At 50.6% G+C, this 15,463-nt stretch overlaps 1 protein-coding gene and 1 pseudogene across 5 annotated transcripts in view; both read right to left on the bottom strand.

The window, feature by feature from the left end:
* LHPP (phospholysine phosphohistidine inorganic pyrophosphate phosphatase) overlaps positions 1-313 on the bottom strand; it is a 117,521-nt gene extending 117,208 nt beyond the window's left edge. For all 5 annotated transcript variants that reach the window (XM_029932752.1, XM_029932753.1, XM_029932755.1 and 2 more), the window contains exon 1: positions 109-313. In XM_029932752.1, the coding sequence (XP_029788612.1) occupies positions 109-233 (125 nt within the window). In that variant the 5' untranslated portion in view covers positions 234-313. The remainder of the gene's footprint in view (positions 1-108) is intronic.
* Positions 314-4,280: 3,967 nt separating this feature from the next.
* On the bottom strand, positions 4,281-4,699 carry LOC115273927 (annotated as a pseudogene).
* Positions 4,700-15,463: the final 10,764 nt, after the last annotated feature.

The raw sequence follows: 15,463 nt of genomic DNA, 5'->3' as shown, positions 1-15,463 counted from the left end.
CGGGGCCAGTGCGCCAGCCCCGCCCCCGCCCCGCCCCCCAGCAGTGCCGGAAGCCGCCGGTGGGAGCCGGCAGCGCGCGGCGCCTCGCGACCATCGCGGCCCACTCACCTCGCCAGCGCCTCCACCGAGCCAGGGATGGGCACGCCGCCATCCTTGCCGCCATCGAGCAGGACGCCCGAGATGTCGAGCAGCACCCCGCGCACGCCGGCCAGCCGCTCGCTCCACGCAGCCATCGTGCCCGGTTGTGCGCTTCTGACTCCTCTGACTCCTCCGACTCCGCGTCCCAACTCGCGGCTGGGAACTGCGGCCAGGCTCGCGGCGCAGGGGCGCCTGGGAAATGTAGTCCTGGGCTGTGTAGTCGGAAACCCGGAACCGCGGGGCGCCACGCGGGGGCCGCGGGGCGCCGCCTCCTGACTCCCGGCCGCACGCCCGCGAAGTGGGAGCCGGCTCCCCAGATCAGTGGACAAAAGGCAGGAAAAGCAGAAAAACAAGCCTCTCCCTAAAAACCAGACTTCTAAACACGGAGACACCTGTAAAAGTAGCAAAAATTAGGGGCGCCTGGGTGGTTCAGTCGGTTAAGCCTCCGGCTTCGGCTCAGGTCAGGTCTCACGTTCATGGGTTCGAGCCCCGCGTCGGGCTCTGTGCTGACCGCTAGCTCAGAGCCTGGAGCCTGCTTCCGGTTCTGTGTCTCCTTCTCTCTCTGCCCCTCCCCCTCTCATGCTCTGTCTCCCTCTATATCAAAAATAAATAAAACATTAAAAATGTTTTTTCTTAAGTAGCAAAAATTAAAGAGATCATTGGTGGCCTCATCTTCTGGCTGAAGAGTATGACCAGACTTAAAAGCAATGGAGGTAGTTGGATCAATTGGCCGGACAATCTTATGCCTGGGAAGAGATGCTACGGCAGTGATTCTCAAGACCATGAGTGCAATGTAAGCCATGACGCCAACACAAGCTGGAAAAAAAGCGAATGTGCAAGCATATATAACATGGCTACAGAAAGAAATATGCCATCAAAAATGAAGACTGGTAGCTACACGGAAACTGCTCATGTTTTTAGCATATGAGAAAGCAGACTACAAAACTATAGTGTAGATTACAGCCCTGAAAAATTAAGGGTGCGTAGGAACAGGGCTGAGAGGAACTAGGGAATATTGCAGTGTGTTAGGCCAGTGATATCTTTGGATGAATTGTTACATTCCCCTTAATATTACATCATCTTTTTATTTAAAAAATTTGGGGGGGCACCTGGGTGGCTCAGTCCTTTGGGTCTCCGACTTCAGCTCAGGTCATGATCTCATGGTTCGTGGGTTCGAGCCCCACATCGGGCTCTGCGCTGACAGCTGGGAGCCTGGAGCCTGATTCTGGTTCTGTGTGTCTCTCTCTGTCCCTCCCCTGCTCATGCTCTGCTCTCTCAAAAAAAATTTAATGTTTACTTATTTTTGAGAAAGAGAGACAGAGTGGGAGTATGGGGGGGACAGAGAGAGAGGGAGACACAGAAACAGAAGGAGGCTCCCAGCTCTGAGGTGTCAGCACAGAGCCCAACATAGGGCTCCAACTCATGAACTACAGGCTCATGACTTGAGCTGGAGTCAGACGCTTGACTGACTGAGCCACCCAGGCGCCCCTAATGCTACAACATTTTTACAATAAATGAAAATCGATAGAAAACAGGGAAGGTCTCCTTAACTGCCCCTCTGACTTTTCCAAGTTTTAAATTGAAATTTGAAAACTCAGACTCCTCTGGGCATAACTTCGCTTTGAGGTATCAAAAGAAGACCATATTTGAATGGCCACTTCATTTCAACCTGTTGAGTCACAGGTAGGAGGAAGAAATTGTCAGAATTTTAGAACTTTCACCCAGTTCAGGGGCGCCTGAGTGACTTAGTCAGATAAGTGTTCGAGTCTTGGCTTCGGCTCAGGTCATGATCTTGCAGTTCATGATTTGGAGCTGTGCGTAGGGCTCTGCACTGACAGTGCAGGAGAAAAAATATTAGACCTTATATTGGGGCACCTGGGTGGCTCAGTTGATAAGGCATCCAACTTTGGCTAAGGTCATGATCCCACAGCTTGTGAGTTCGAGCCCCGCACTGGGTTCTGTGCTGACAGTTTAGAGCCTGGAGCCTGCTTTGGACTCTGTGTTCCTCTCTTGCTCTGCCCCTCCCCTGCTTGTGCTCTGTCCTTCTCTCTCTCTCTCAAGAATAAATTTAAAAAATCTTAAAAAATTAAAAAAAGAATATTAGACCCTATGTTAGCTATGGTTCTTAGTTGCGGAAGATAGAAACCACTCCTGCTTAAGGCTTATGTTTACAACAGGTAGTAAGGAGCTTGCAGATTTCCATGGGAACTGGAGAACCAAGCGCAAGTACTGTACAGCCAGGAGCCATGCGGCTGCGTGGAATGGCCAGTTACATTGTTCCACTGTCTTACTGCCCCATCACTGTTTCCTAAGATGCCAGGGACCTGATAGCAAAGCCCCCAAGGAACCACATCTGTTCACCACATTGCCCTCGAAGGATTCCCTCAATCCATGCCACTGAGCTCATTTTCACTCTGTCTAGCTTTGTGGAACCTAGTCTGACCTGCAAGAAAGTCTGGGAAATGTAGTTTTCAGCCTTCCAGATTCTGTAGTACAGGAGCTAAGTGAGCAATCTAGATCATCTGCCATCCACATCATGCTCTATACCCATGTATTGAACTTCTACTCTCTGGGTTCACTGGGCTCTAGGGATGCAAAAAGGTCTAAAATCTTACCTTTGCCTTTGAGTCAAGACTGTTGAGAACAAGATGTACACTTTTAAGATTGCTGATCAGTTGTGTGGAGGATGGGTTTGTTCACCACAGAGAGACAGGCTGAAATGGACCTTGCACAGTGGCTGCGCTGTAGTCAAGGAGGAGGAGAAGCAAGGGCATTCTGCCAGTGGTGGAAAGCCTGCCCATGGTCCTCCTTCTACTGGCCGTACATGACCTTGAGTAAATCCCTTTCTTTTCTTTCCTTTTAGAGAGAGCGGGTGAGCAGGGGAGAGTGGCAGAGGGGGAAAGAGAGAATCTTTTTTTTTTAGAGAGAGAGAAAGAGAGAGACAGAGTGTGAGAGGGGAGGGGCAGAGAGAGAGGGAGACACAGAATCTGAAGCAGGCTCCAGGCTCTGAGCTGTCAGCACAGAGCCTGTGGGAATCGAACTCATGACCTGTGAGATCACGACCTGAGCCAAAGTTAACTAACTGAGCCACCCAGACACCCCGAGAGAAAGAATCTTAAGCAGCCTCCACACTCAGCATGGAGCCTGATGTGGGCTCCAACCCACAACACTGGGATCATGATCTGAGCCAAAATCAAGAGTGAGTGAGCACGCAGGTGCCCTGAAATTACTTTCTATATCTAAAATTATGTTAGACTGCATAACGCCCCCTTGAGGTTGTCCACACCCTAGTCTCCAGAACCTGTGACTGTGTTACCTTACCTGGCACAAGTGCTTTCGCAGACATAAGTAAACTAAGGATCTTGGAATGGGGATTTTCCTGGATGATCCAAATAGGCTCAGTGAATCACAACAGTCCCTAGAAGGCAAAGGGGGAGACAGGAGAGTCAGAATCATGACAATAGAGGAGACAAGACAACAGAAGCAGAGCTAAAGAGAGAGAGAGATTTGAAAATGCTGCACTACTGACCTGGAATGTGAAGGGACCATGAGCCAAGAAGTTCAGGAAGCTTCTAGAAGCTGGAAAAGGGAAAGAAATGCATTCTCCTCTAGAGCCTCCAGAAGGAATTCAGCCCTGCTGACACCTTGAGTTTAGGGCTCCTTGCCTTTAGAGCTAGAAGATAATACATTTGTATTGTTTCAAGCAACTGCACTTAGGACAATTTGCTACAGCACCAGTAGGACATGAATACAGGGACTTAGGTCCTCACCTGGAGAATGATGTTGATCCATCCAAGGTGACAAAGTGGTGTTGTGGGCCACTGATGGGCTCAGACCTGGCCCAAAAGCCCATGACCTGTCTTTGAATATAATGGGTGAAGGGCATTATATAAATTAGCTTGCATTTGGCTGCCTGTAATAGAAACCTAACCACAGTTGCTCAGCCAAATAGAGGAACTCTTGCTCAGGTACCAGGAAGGCCTGGGCAGTTTCAAGAGCTTCCTGGACTACCAGGGAACAGGCTACTTCCAGCTTCTGCTCTGCTCTCCTTAACATAAGACTTTTTTTCTAGTTAGACAATGATTTCATTGCTTTGAGTACATAGTCAGATTTATGCAACCAGGGTAGAGGCTGTAGATGACTCGTATTTCCAATTTGGGGGGAGAACTCATTTGGTCTTATAATATCGAGCCAACCAGTGAATACGGCTCTCGATCAGAATCAGTTGGAATTCAGCATCCTTATCTTTTCTGTTCCTCTCAAGATGCTTTCGAACAGCAAGAGCTTTCTTAATCAACCGGTAGAGGTCTTCAGGAAGACTGGGAGCAAGTCCTTTGGACTTAAGAATTCTCAAAATTGTATTGCCTGTCACAAAACGTACACCACCATGGGAATCTCTCCAGATCACACTGGTTTGTGAGGGAGTCAGGCCCTTCTTGGCCAGTTCGTAGATCTGCTCCTTCACATCGTCGGATGTCAACTTCAGCCAAGTGGGGACGCGGTGGCAGTAGGGCAGAGCCGGCAGGGACAGGCCCTTCCCGGGAGCATGCATGCGACCCATGATGGCGGTGGTCAGGCAGTGAAAAAGATGCAATCAAGGTGCCTTCTGTGCCCCTAAACCATGATGTCAGCATTTCAGGCAAGAAGAGGGAGAAGGAAAAGGGCAAACGGTCTGGGAGAGCTGAGTGTTGCCCGTATGCAGGGGAAAAAAAGCTTCCCCCAAATCCGGATCCAATAGACTCTTGTTTTTATCTTTTGGGCCAGAGCTAGTTAAGTGGCACACTGACCCTATTGTGTGCAGAGCTCCTGGCCTGGGACATTTCCAATTACAAGTTCACAAGTCATGTCTGAATTTCAGCTCAAATGTGAATCCACCCCATCTTCCACAGCCACAGTAGATGTGGTATAATCCTTCTAGATTTGCTTGTATCAGCCAGGACTCTGGTTGCTGGTAACTGAAACCCAATTTCAAATGACTCACATTTCAAAGGAAGGTATTGGCTCAGGTAACCGGGTAGTCTAGCCATTGATGGCTCCAGACATGGCTGCTTCTAAGGCTCAAAGGGTGGTGTTTTGTTGTTGTTGTTTTTTAAATAATTTTGTTTCATGTTTATGTATTTATTTTGAGAGAGAGAGAGAGAAGAACAGAGGGAGAGAGAAAGCATGAACAGGAGAAGGACAGAGAAAGAGGAAGACAGAGAATCCCAACCAACCCCCATGCTGTCAGCGCAGAACCCAATCCGGGGCTCAAACTCACGAGCTGCGAGATCATGACCTGGGCCAAAATCAAGAGGTGGACGCTTACCCAACCGAGCCTGCCAGGTGCCCCTCAAATGGTGGCGTTCTAAGCTCTCCGACTCCGTTTCTGGGCTCTGCCGCATCTGCAGATCGACTTCCTTCTCTCTCGCTGTGGCGGGGCTTTCTCCAGGCAGTCGGGCGAGACAGCTGTGACAGTTCTAGGCTGTCAGAACCCCAGGTAAACCACATGTGGAACAGCCCTTTCCTCATCTTGGTCTGACAGTTCCAGAAAGAACTCTGGCCCTGTCGCGTCAGAGCCCCCAACCCCTCTTGGCTACGTTGAGAGGGATCCGGCCTGACTCAGGTGCCCTGCAAGGGCTGGGGAGGCGCACGTGTGCACGGTCCTACCAAGGCTGTCAGCACAGAGCCTGCTTCAGATCCTCTGTCTCTCTCCCTCTCTCTCTCTCTCTGCCTTCCTCTGCTTGCACTCTCCTTTTGCCTCTCTCAAAATAAATAAACTTTGGGGCGCCTGGGTGGCTCAGTCGGTTAAGCCTCCGACTTCGGCTCAGGTCAGATCTCACGTTCGTGGGTTCGAGCCCCGCGTCAGGCTCTGTGCTGACAGCTAGCTCAGAGCCTGGAGCCTATATCCGGTTCTGTGTCCTTCTCTCTCTGCCCCTTCCCCTCTCATGCTCTATCTCTCTCTGTATCAAAAATAAATAAAACAGTAAAAAAAATTAAAAAAAAATAAATAAACTTTAAAAATAATTTTTTGAATAAAAAAACCAAACAAACCTAAGTTTGGTTTCAGGAGGTCTGGGATGGGCCTGAGCATTTGCATGGCTTAGAGGATGCCAAGCAACGCTGGTGCTTCCGGTCTCTGGCTCTAGGTCAGTGTTTCTCAATTCTTTAAAACACATGTTTATTTATTTATTTTTGAGAGAGAGAAGGGGAGGGGCAGGCAGAGAGGGAGAGAGAGAGTCCCAAGCAGGCTCCTCGCTGCCAGTGCAGAGCCTGACACAGGGCTCAGTGTCGGGACCCAGGAGATCACGAGCTGACCCAAAACCAGCAGTCACATGCTTCACTCACAGAGCCACCCAGGCGCCCCGATGTTTCTCAAGGTTTAAGATAGATGTGAATTTCCTGGGGGAACTCACTATAAAGTGCGCATTCTGGTTCAGTAAGTCTGCGGTGAAACTTGAGATTCTGCATTTCCTTTTTTTAAATTAATATTTTATTTTTAAGTAATCTCTACACCCATCGTGGGGGCTTGAACTTACGACTCCAAGATTAAGTGTTGCATGCTCTACCGAATGAGCCTGCCAGTGGGCTTCCACATTTCTAACAAGGTCTCAGGTAGGCTGCTGGTCCACAGATCCTACTGTAAGTAACAGGAGTCTAGATTCCAGACTCTAGAATGACTTCTCATGCATACGGCAGCTCTGATATTCTATGATCCTGGGGTGTTTTGTTTTGTGTTTTCTCTTTTCCTAAAAGGGGATCACATTGTAGAGGAGCACGTTTGAGGCACAGCCCACCCATGTGCGTGTTGCATGAAGCATGTTGCATGTGCGTGTTGCTAGTAGAAGCCCCGATTGTCTAGACTGTAAATTATTCTCACCGTTTGCTTCCTCCCTCCTTCCTGTCGCGTCTTGGCAGTCACCGAGCAGACAGTGCCGTGAGGCTCAGGCTGTCAGCTCCAATGCTTTCCAGGGCCCCCGGACACAGGTGTGTGCAAAGGACACTCACACTCACATGAGGTCCTAGTTATTGAAGAGACTCTTTCCAAAGCTATGGGCGGGAGGAAGGGATTGTCCCTAAAGAAGCAGGATCCATTATAAACTGATATCCATATCTAAACATATCTGGATCCGATTTTTATTTTCTGCTTAGCCGATACCACGTCTGAAGGGGCAGGGTTTCCAATCCATTTTAATCAGACTGTATAGCACTTCGGGTTTTTGCTACTGGGACACCATGTATTCCTTTGAAATCTTCAACCTGCTGAAGGCCAGGATGCCGATGGGTACAAAGACAGGTGCTACGTGGGCCTTAATTTTAGGAAGACAGTGTGATAAAGGCCATGCCCATCAGCAGTCCTGGACCTTGGCTAATTGAATTCCAGAACATGAGAGGGGCAAGGTAAGCATTGGGAAGGCTGTGAGGCAATTTATAGAATCAAAGAAAATGCTGGACCACCAGTGCTCAAGAAGTACTAGAACCGTCAGCTCTGGAAGTGGGAATTGGCAGGCGACTGCTGGGATCAGGCAGCCCCCATTCAGGGTCACACTGCTGCAGAGTTTCAGGGGACAGCGCCTGGAGGGCCCTGCAGGACCCCCTCCCACCCCCGGGCCAGGGCTCGGTGGGGCCTCTGCTTGGCAGTCCCACACATGAAGGGCAGAGTGACGTGGGGTGATCTGAGCAAAGTCAAACTACTGATGCCAGAAAAGGAGCAAGGATGCTGATCAGGCAAAAGCAAGAGACATCTGCCAGGACCGTACGGAAGGCTGGGCACCGTGTGGGAAGGAGCATCCCAGGCATCCCCGGGCAGGCAGGGAACGACTCACAGACGAAAGAGCACTTGAGCAGAGGCGACTTGGCAGGTGTGGGATGGACAGAATATTGCTGGAGCGACACACACAGCTGTGAGAGCGAGTCCCACCCGGGGTCCATCTCGTTGCCAGGACTAGAGGCCCTCTCAGGGTGTGCGATGGTTAATTTCGTGTATCACCTTGACTGGGCCCTAGGGTGCCCAAATACTTGGTCAAACATTACTCCTGCTGTGTCTGTGAGACCATTTTTAGATGACATAAGCACTTGGCACACCGAGTGAAACATTCCCTGCCCCGTATGGGTGGGCCTCATTCAACAAGTTGAAGGCTTAAATAGAGCAAGAGGGCTGATCACCAACCCTCCAAGGAAGAGAGAGTTCCTCCCCCCTGACAGGCTTCTGTCCCGCCTTCAGACTTGAACTGAAACCTCGTGCTTCCTGGGACATGAGAGCCTGCTGGCCTCCAGCCCAGAGCTAGGCCGTCAGATCCCCTGGGTGTCCGGCTTGCCAGCATATCCCTGCCGGCCTTCATGACTGCATGAACCAATTCCTTATTTTAAAAATCTTGGGGCAGGGCGCCTGGGTGGCTCAGTCGGTTAAGCCTCTGGCTTCGGCTCAGGTCAGATCTCACGTTCATGGGTTCGAGCCCTGTGTCAGGCTCTGTGCTAACAGCTAGCTCAGAGCCTGGAGCCTGCTTCTGGTTCTGTGTCTCCTTCTCTCTCTGCCCCTCCCCCTCTCATGCTCTGTCTCTCTCTGTATTAAGAATAAATAAAATATTTTTAAAAATTAAAAAAAATAAAAATAAAAATCTTGGGGCACCTGGTGGCTCAGTTCTCAGTTGGTTAAGCGTCCGACTTTGGCTCAGGTCATGATCTTACAGTTTGTGGGTTCGAGCCCCGCATCAGACTCTGTGCTGACAGCTCAAGCCTGGAGCCTGTCTTCGGATTCTGTGTCTCCCTCTCTCTCCGCTCCTCCCCTGCTCATGCTGTCTCTCTCTCTCAAAAATAAAACAAAAAAATTTTAAGTCAGAATTTTTAAAAATTAAAAAATCTCCGTCTCTTTCTCTCTCTCTATCTCTATATCCATACAGCTCACAGATGCTGGTTCCCTGGGGAAACCCAGCTAACAAGGGTGGCTCCCATCAAGGGAAGAGGAAGGTTTATAAGGATGCACAGAGGCTCGCGGGGAACCCTGGTGCCCCCGCACAGCTGGACTCTGGAAGCACCGAACTCAGGCCCACGCCCATCTGCCGGTGCCGCTTACAGATTCCCTGCTCTGCGCTGCTGCTCTCCCAGCTCGGGCCGAGTGTCTAGTCCCTCATAACTTCCGTGCTCATGTGGCCCCGCGATGGTCACCCCATCTCCATAGTCCTTGCCCACTGAGCCCAAGCTCCCACCACTGGCAGGAAATACGCCGGTGGGTCTTGATCAGACTCCTGGGGTCCGACTGGTCCAGGTCACCTGGCTGAGCCGACTGCTTTGTGCAGCCCAGGAATGGGCCTGCCCAAAGGCTGGGTATCCCCTACCTTTCCCCTGGCCCACTGCCCACTCACGGGGATCCAGAGGCTGGGCAGAGTCTCTGAGAAGGCACCACGCGTGGGCAGGAGAGCCATACACATCTCCCACGGAACACCACCGTGTTCAAGGGACCAGAGCCGCACAGGCAGTGAGTGGGGTTGGACTGTAAAGAATCTTTACTCGATGCTAAGGCGTTTAGCCTTCACCCCGAGGACCACGGTAGCCACGGAAATGCCGCAAGCACTGGCGAATCAAGTGAGGTCCCTTGGCGTGAACCCCGCTGAGGTGGCCGACTGGTGACCCATGGATGTGTTTCTGATGGTTTGTTTTTCAACATGTTGAACTGCTTGCCAGCATGGAAAACTTTGGACTTGTCACAAAGGAAGCCAGCTTCCCAGATACTTTGGGGACAGCACGGAGATGTGGCAGCGCCCATCAGCATCCCTACAAGGTCACCACCCACCAGGAGAAGTCGCAGCGGTCCCCAGGAGGGGAGCTCAGACACTCCAGTTGGTTTTGCTAGTTTAGGCCACAGCCTGGTGCTCTGAGGGCCACGGTCTGCACCCCATGGGGGGTGAAGAGCTTGGGGAGGTGGCTAGGCTGGAAATGACCAGGGACAAGAAGCTAAAAGCATGAGATTTAAGGGGTGCCTGGGCGGCTTAGGGGGTTAAGTGTCCGAGTTTGGCTCAGGTCATGATCTCATGGGTTTGAGACCCATGTCGGGTCAGGCTCTGCCCTAACAGCTCAGAGCCTGGAGCTGCTTCGGATTCTGTGTCTCCCTCTCTATCTGCTTCTCCTCTGCTCACACTCTGTCTCTATCTCTCTCAAAAATAAACATTTTTTTAAAAGGGGGGGAAAAGCCTGACATTTAGGCACAGATGTGGGGAGCAGAGGGCTTTGGCGCTTACCTTGCAGGGCACCGCCCAAGAATGAAGACCATGCTCATCTCTGTTCAACAGGGATGCGAGCACTTTATACACTTGCAAAGTGCCACCTTGGTTCCTGTCTTCATTCTGCATGTGTCTCCCTTCAGAAGGGCATTGACACGGCATTTGATGCTCACTGTGAGCAACGGCCCAGACTGCATTCGTGTCCCTCCTCCTTCTGGCCCTGTCCCTCCCTCATCAATTCTCACCCCCTATGTCCTCAGCTTGTCACTTGGCATCCCCCGCCCCCCGTCCATTCTCCTTCTTCCAATTACATGTCTCTATTTTTCCAGATGCCCAGAGCAATTTAGTTTGCCTGGCAATCCCCCTGTCTTGGGCTCCTCCCGGGAGTATGGTAAAACCGTAGGAAAAAACACGGAATGTAAGAGCCAAAGCTGAATCCCCAAATCCCCAGTCTCCTCCCCGGTAGTGCTGGGCTTAGTTATTTCCCTGCAGGTCCTCTCTTATACCTCAGCTCCGTGTGTAACTTTGAAGGAAAGCCATTTGATCAATGTCTATGATTAGATTTCAACGCGGGGCAGGAATGTGACTTCCTTAATCAGAATTTTACCGACGCAGGTTCGGAAATCTCACTGCCCAGGCTCAGATCTTAGCTTCACGACTTCCTAGCTCTGGGGTCATGGGCAAATCGGCGATAATAACAGTGCCTGCTTCGTGGGGTTGTGGGGAGGATTAAATGAAATAACCCCAAAGAAGCAAAGAGCTTGGCCGAGTGCCTGGTTCAGAGCACGTTCCCCAAGAGAACGGCCATTGTTAATATTGTCATTATCAGAAACAATTAACATGGAGTCCACTTATCAGTGTAACCCCTGTTTTATCCCCTTCTTTGCTGCTTCCTCCACCTTGCTGAGATAAAGACGATTTTTTTTAACCTGTTGATTTCTGAGAAGAAATACTGATTTCTTAGAGCAAAATATGCTAAGTACACATTTTTCCTTTGGTTGCAACAGGGGACGTGGGAAGTCTTCTCTTTGAGCTTTCACAAGTGAAAATCTCCCGAGGTGGGTTTTTAAAAGGAATCCTTGCTCGGCTTGGCAGCCAGAGTTCAAAGCCCTGGTGGGAAATTGTAAATGCTAGCCTTTAATTGTAAATGAACTCTCCAGCCACAAGGGGTAGAGAGTCAAGTAAACGGTAACAACAGATTCTGCTGTTATCAGTACTTTCCTTTTAAAATCCAGCGCCTTCTCTTCCCCCACCCAACACCCCTCCCATTTTGCAGACTCTTTTGAATTGAAATACATGTTGGGGAAAACTGGCTGAGGTCATGGGTAACGGGGTTGCCCACGAGGCTATCCCTGAAGTTGACTTCTCTCTCCCTTTGTCACCAAGCGCGCTTTATGAAGCTATCTCTTTGGCATAGATGTCCTACCCAGGGGGCTGGTCCGAAGTGCAGGGTTTTACCTAGAGAATCTGTTTATTTTATTTCAGGAACATAAGATGTTATCTAAGGGGCTTTGACACGGCTCATAATATTGCTCTCTCTCTGTATAAACAGCAAATTCTTCCCATGTTAACACTGCTCATGTCTCAGGAGCTGCTCTTGGAGGCTGTGCCGGAATTATAGGCCACTTTGTTTGTGGGATAGCTCGGGAAGCTTGGCATCATTGATTTGCATCAGTGCCTCCGGAATAGCCTTTGCCTTCTCCTTAAAGATACTATCTAAACTGTGAAATTCATTAAATAGCCCCAGAAATAGATCAGGTTATTTAACACAACATCCCTAATGGCCCAATCTCTCAGCTGTCTGCACTGATAGTGAACATTGTCTTGGAGAGTGTTATCAGCCGGGGACACCCGCTATGAATATTGATCCCAGGCTTGTTACAGCCATCACTTGCCATCAGGACAGGTCAGGGTGGGGACCCACCTAGCATCAAAGCAATTTAAAGACAGCACTCAGGCAGAATTTTAATGCCCCCGTTGAAAAAACAAATCAACTCCACGCACAGAGGGAAGGTGGCTTGCTGGAAACGGATATATTTATTATATAGGAACACCTCGGTATAAATACACGTGTGAGGACATTAGCAAGTGAACAGAAGGCCAGACTGTACCAATCTGAGGTCTCACTGCCTCCTGGTCATTTACAAAGCAGGTGGCCAGAAAGACAATTCCCGAAGGCCTCCCCCTCCCCTCACCAAATGAAAGAATTTTGCCTGTCTGCTGGGCAGGGTGGTTCTCTCTGAAAGGGGTTAAAGGGAGCATTTTCTATTCCTTCAGGGCTGATGGTACACACTATGCTATTTCGTCTGCATCGTCTATTTCCAGAAGCCAAGCACATAACCTGTGCTGCACTGAACACACCTATCAGAAATATGGGGGCGAGGGGTGATAAAGGGCAAGAGAAATTGAAAATAACTAAAGGACGTTATTAAAGGTTGAGTCTTAAAGAACGTGGCCTTTATGTGTCCTTGCCTTTGTCTCCAATTTGTTGCTTCCCCGGTCTCTGCTCCTTTTCTTTTTCTATTTTAATTTTGTTAAATGTTTTACTTATTTTTGTGAAAGAGAGAGAGACAGCATGAGCAGGGAGGGTCAGAGAGAGAGGGAGACACAGAATCTGAAGACAGGCTCTAGGCTCTGAGCTAGATATCAGCACAAAGCCTGACATGGGTCTCGAACCCATGAACTGTGAGAACGTGACCTGAGCTGAAGCCGGTCACTCAACCGACTAAACCACCCAGGCGCCTCTCTCGAGTCCTTTTCTTTTTATCCTTCTTTCTTTCTTTTCTCTCTCTCTTTTTTTTTTTTTTTACATTTATTTATTTATTGAGAGACAGAGAGATCCGGGGAGGGGCGGGGAGAGGGAGACACAGAATCTGAAGCAGGCTCCAGGCTCTGAGCTGTCGGCACAGAGCCCTACTTGGGGCTTGAACCCACAAACCGTGAGATCGTGACCTGAACCGACGTTGGCCGCTTAACCGACTGAGCCGCCCAGGCGCCCCTCTCTGCTCCTTTTCTATATGTAACACCTGTGGACCTCAAAGGAAAGGGGATTTGTATCACTTAAATCAAAAAAATTTGAGGCAATTTATAAAACAAAATGAAAATGACCCAGGTTGGGGCAGCTCTTGGCTGTCTCCAGCCATTTCTGTCCCTCTGGTTTGGGGATGAGGTGCCTCTGGAATGCCAGCCCACCTTCCTGTGAAAATGGCTTCAAGGCTGCTGAAAGGAGAACAGAAGAGGGAGCGTGGGATGCCACGGATGTCCATCCTGGAGCTCCCTTAGGCAGATCTATTTCTACCCTGAAGTACCTAGATATGAAAAAATATACATGTGGGTGGGAAAAAATAAAAGGGGGCTGGGATCATTATAGACAGGGAGGGAGACAGAAAAGGAAATTAAAAAAAAAGGGGGTGATCTGGGTGAGAAGGAGCTGTCAAAACAAAACAAAATACCCAAAGGGGTACGCGTTGAGGAAGGTTCTGTGATTTGCAATCCAAGTTCCTGGGTGCCACTGTTTAGTTCCAGGGCCACCTTCTCTTTGGTTTTCACAGGGGGCACGTTCCCTCTGGTGGGAGGTGGGCCAGGGGGCTCAGGCGGGGCATTTCCTTTCCTCCTTTCCCGCAAAAGAACAATCCATCATTGCTTTAGAACCAGAGCTGGTTTGAATTTCGGCAGGGCTTTAAAGTCGGCAGGGAATACAGGGGCCGCCTCTGGGAGGGGCCACAGGTTTGAATGAGAAAAGCTGCAAGGAAGCTGCCAAGAGGGTCTTCCCTTCAACAACAGATGGGATTAACAGCGCCCCACCCACCCCCGCACTTTAATGAGGGAGTTTCTCCACCTCTTCCTACTGCTACCTTCTGGGACAATATTAATTGCCAAGTCATTGTTTGGAAGCCCCATGGGGCCGGGAAGAAAGGAACAGCCGAGTTAGAAGTGGTTCTGGGCAGAGGGGCTGGAGAAGCCTCAGAATTTGCCGCTGGGATAAGTACTTACTGCCCAAGGACTGCTCCCCAAGAGATGAAAGGAAAAAAGGAATGTTAAGGTGGACCTGGCTGGTGGAAATTTCCCCCAAGGGCTGTGGTGCTCCCTTCCACGGGACCTGGTGGGGCAGATGGGAGCCCTTTCCATTATCTCTGCTCTCTGACTTCAAATCCAAACCAGACAAGCATCTTCTAACCTTTTGCCTCCTGCGTCTAGAAGGAGATGGGGGTCAGAGATGCAACCTGGGTTCCAGAGACCCAATTTCTGTTGCAAATGATTGAATCTGTAACTGTGAAGGACTGAAGGGCATCAGGGTTCTGCTTGGCGTCTTAGCAAGCCAGGGCAGCCACCCTCACCTAGCTCACCTGGCCTCACTAGGGCATCTCCCCTGGGTTTGAACCGCAGCCTGCCACGGTTTCCAAAGCGGTGGGCACGGGGGTGGGGGGTGGGGGGTAGGTGGGGTGGGGGGGAGTGTTGGACCTCTCTCCAAATCCCGTCCAGCTCTCTGACCCTGCTGGGCTAGGCTCCGGCTGGGGACAGAAGGGAGAGCCTCCCACACCGGGCAGGACTTCCTTCCTCCATTTCTGAGATGTCAGGATATACTGGGAAGGGTACAGGTCCAGGAAAAGAAGACCTAGGTTCGAATCCGGACGCTGTCACCAGTCACCAGTAACCCTGGGCAACTCACTTCTCATCTTGGAAACCTCAGTTTCCTCATCTTTAAATGGGGATGACAGTTTTGCCGGGCCAGTCCCACGGCACAGGGGTGCTCAGAGAATCAAGTGAGATCGCGCAAGCCCACGGGAATTGTGACCTGTAAACCGTGAGACCGGTCGAGCTTTTAAATCCGAGGTGACTAGGTCTGAGGTCATCACTGTGGCTCACAGGCGCGGCAGATGAGCTGAGCGCTGCCTTCAAGTCATCAGTGCTGGCCTCAATCCCATCCCCAATTCAAAGTCACGGGGGGGAAGTCACAAACCCAGGCGCGTCAGTGTGTGCGTGTGTGGGGGGGTCCCCCCGAATGGAATCGTCCCGCGATCCCTAGCTCGCGCACCCCAGGAGTCCCGGTGGGTCGGGCGGAGGCGCGCGGAGCCGGCGGTGGCCGTGTAGGGGCGCGCGCACCGGGCTCCCGCAGTCGCCGCCGTGCTGAG

Source organism: Suricata suricatta, chromosome 2 (genome assembly GCF_006229205.1).
Source record: "Suricata suricatta isolate VVHF042 chromosome 2, meerkat_22Aug2017_6uvM2_HiC, whole genome shotgun sequence".
Classification (NCBI taxonomy): Eukaryota; Metazoa; Chordata; class Mammalia; order Carnivora; family Herpestidae; genus Suricata; species Suricata suricatta.
The sequence above is the reverse complement of the archived record's forward strand: the minus strand, read 5'-3'. Positions and strand labels throughout refer to the sequence as shown.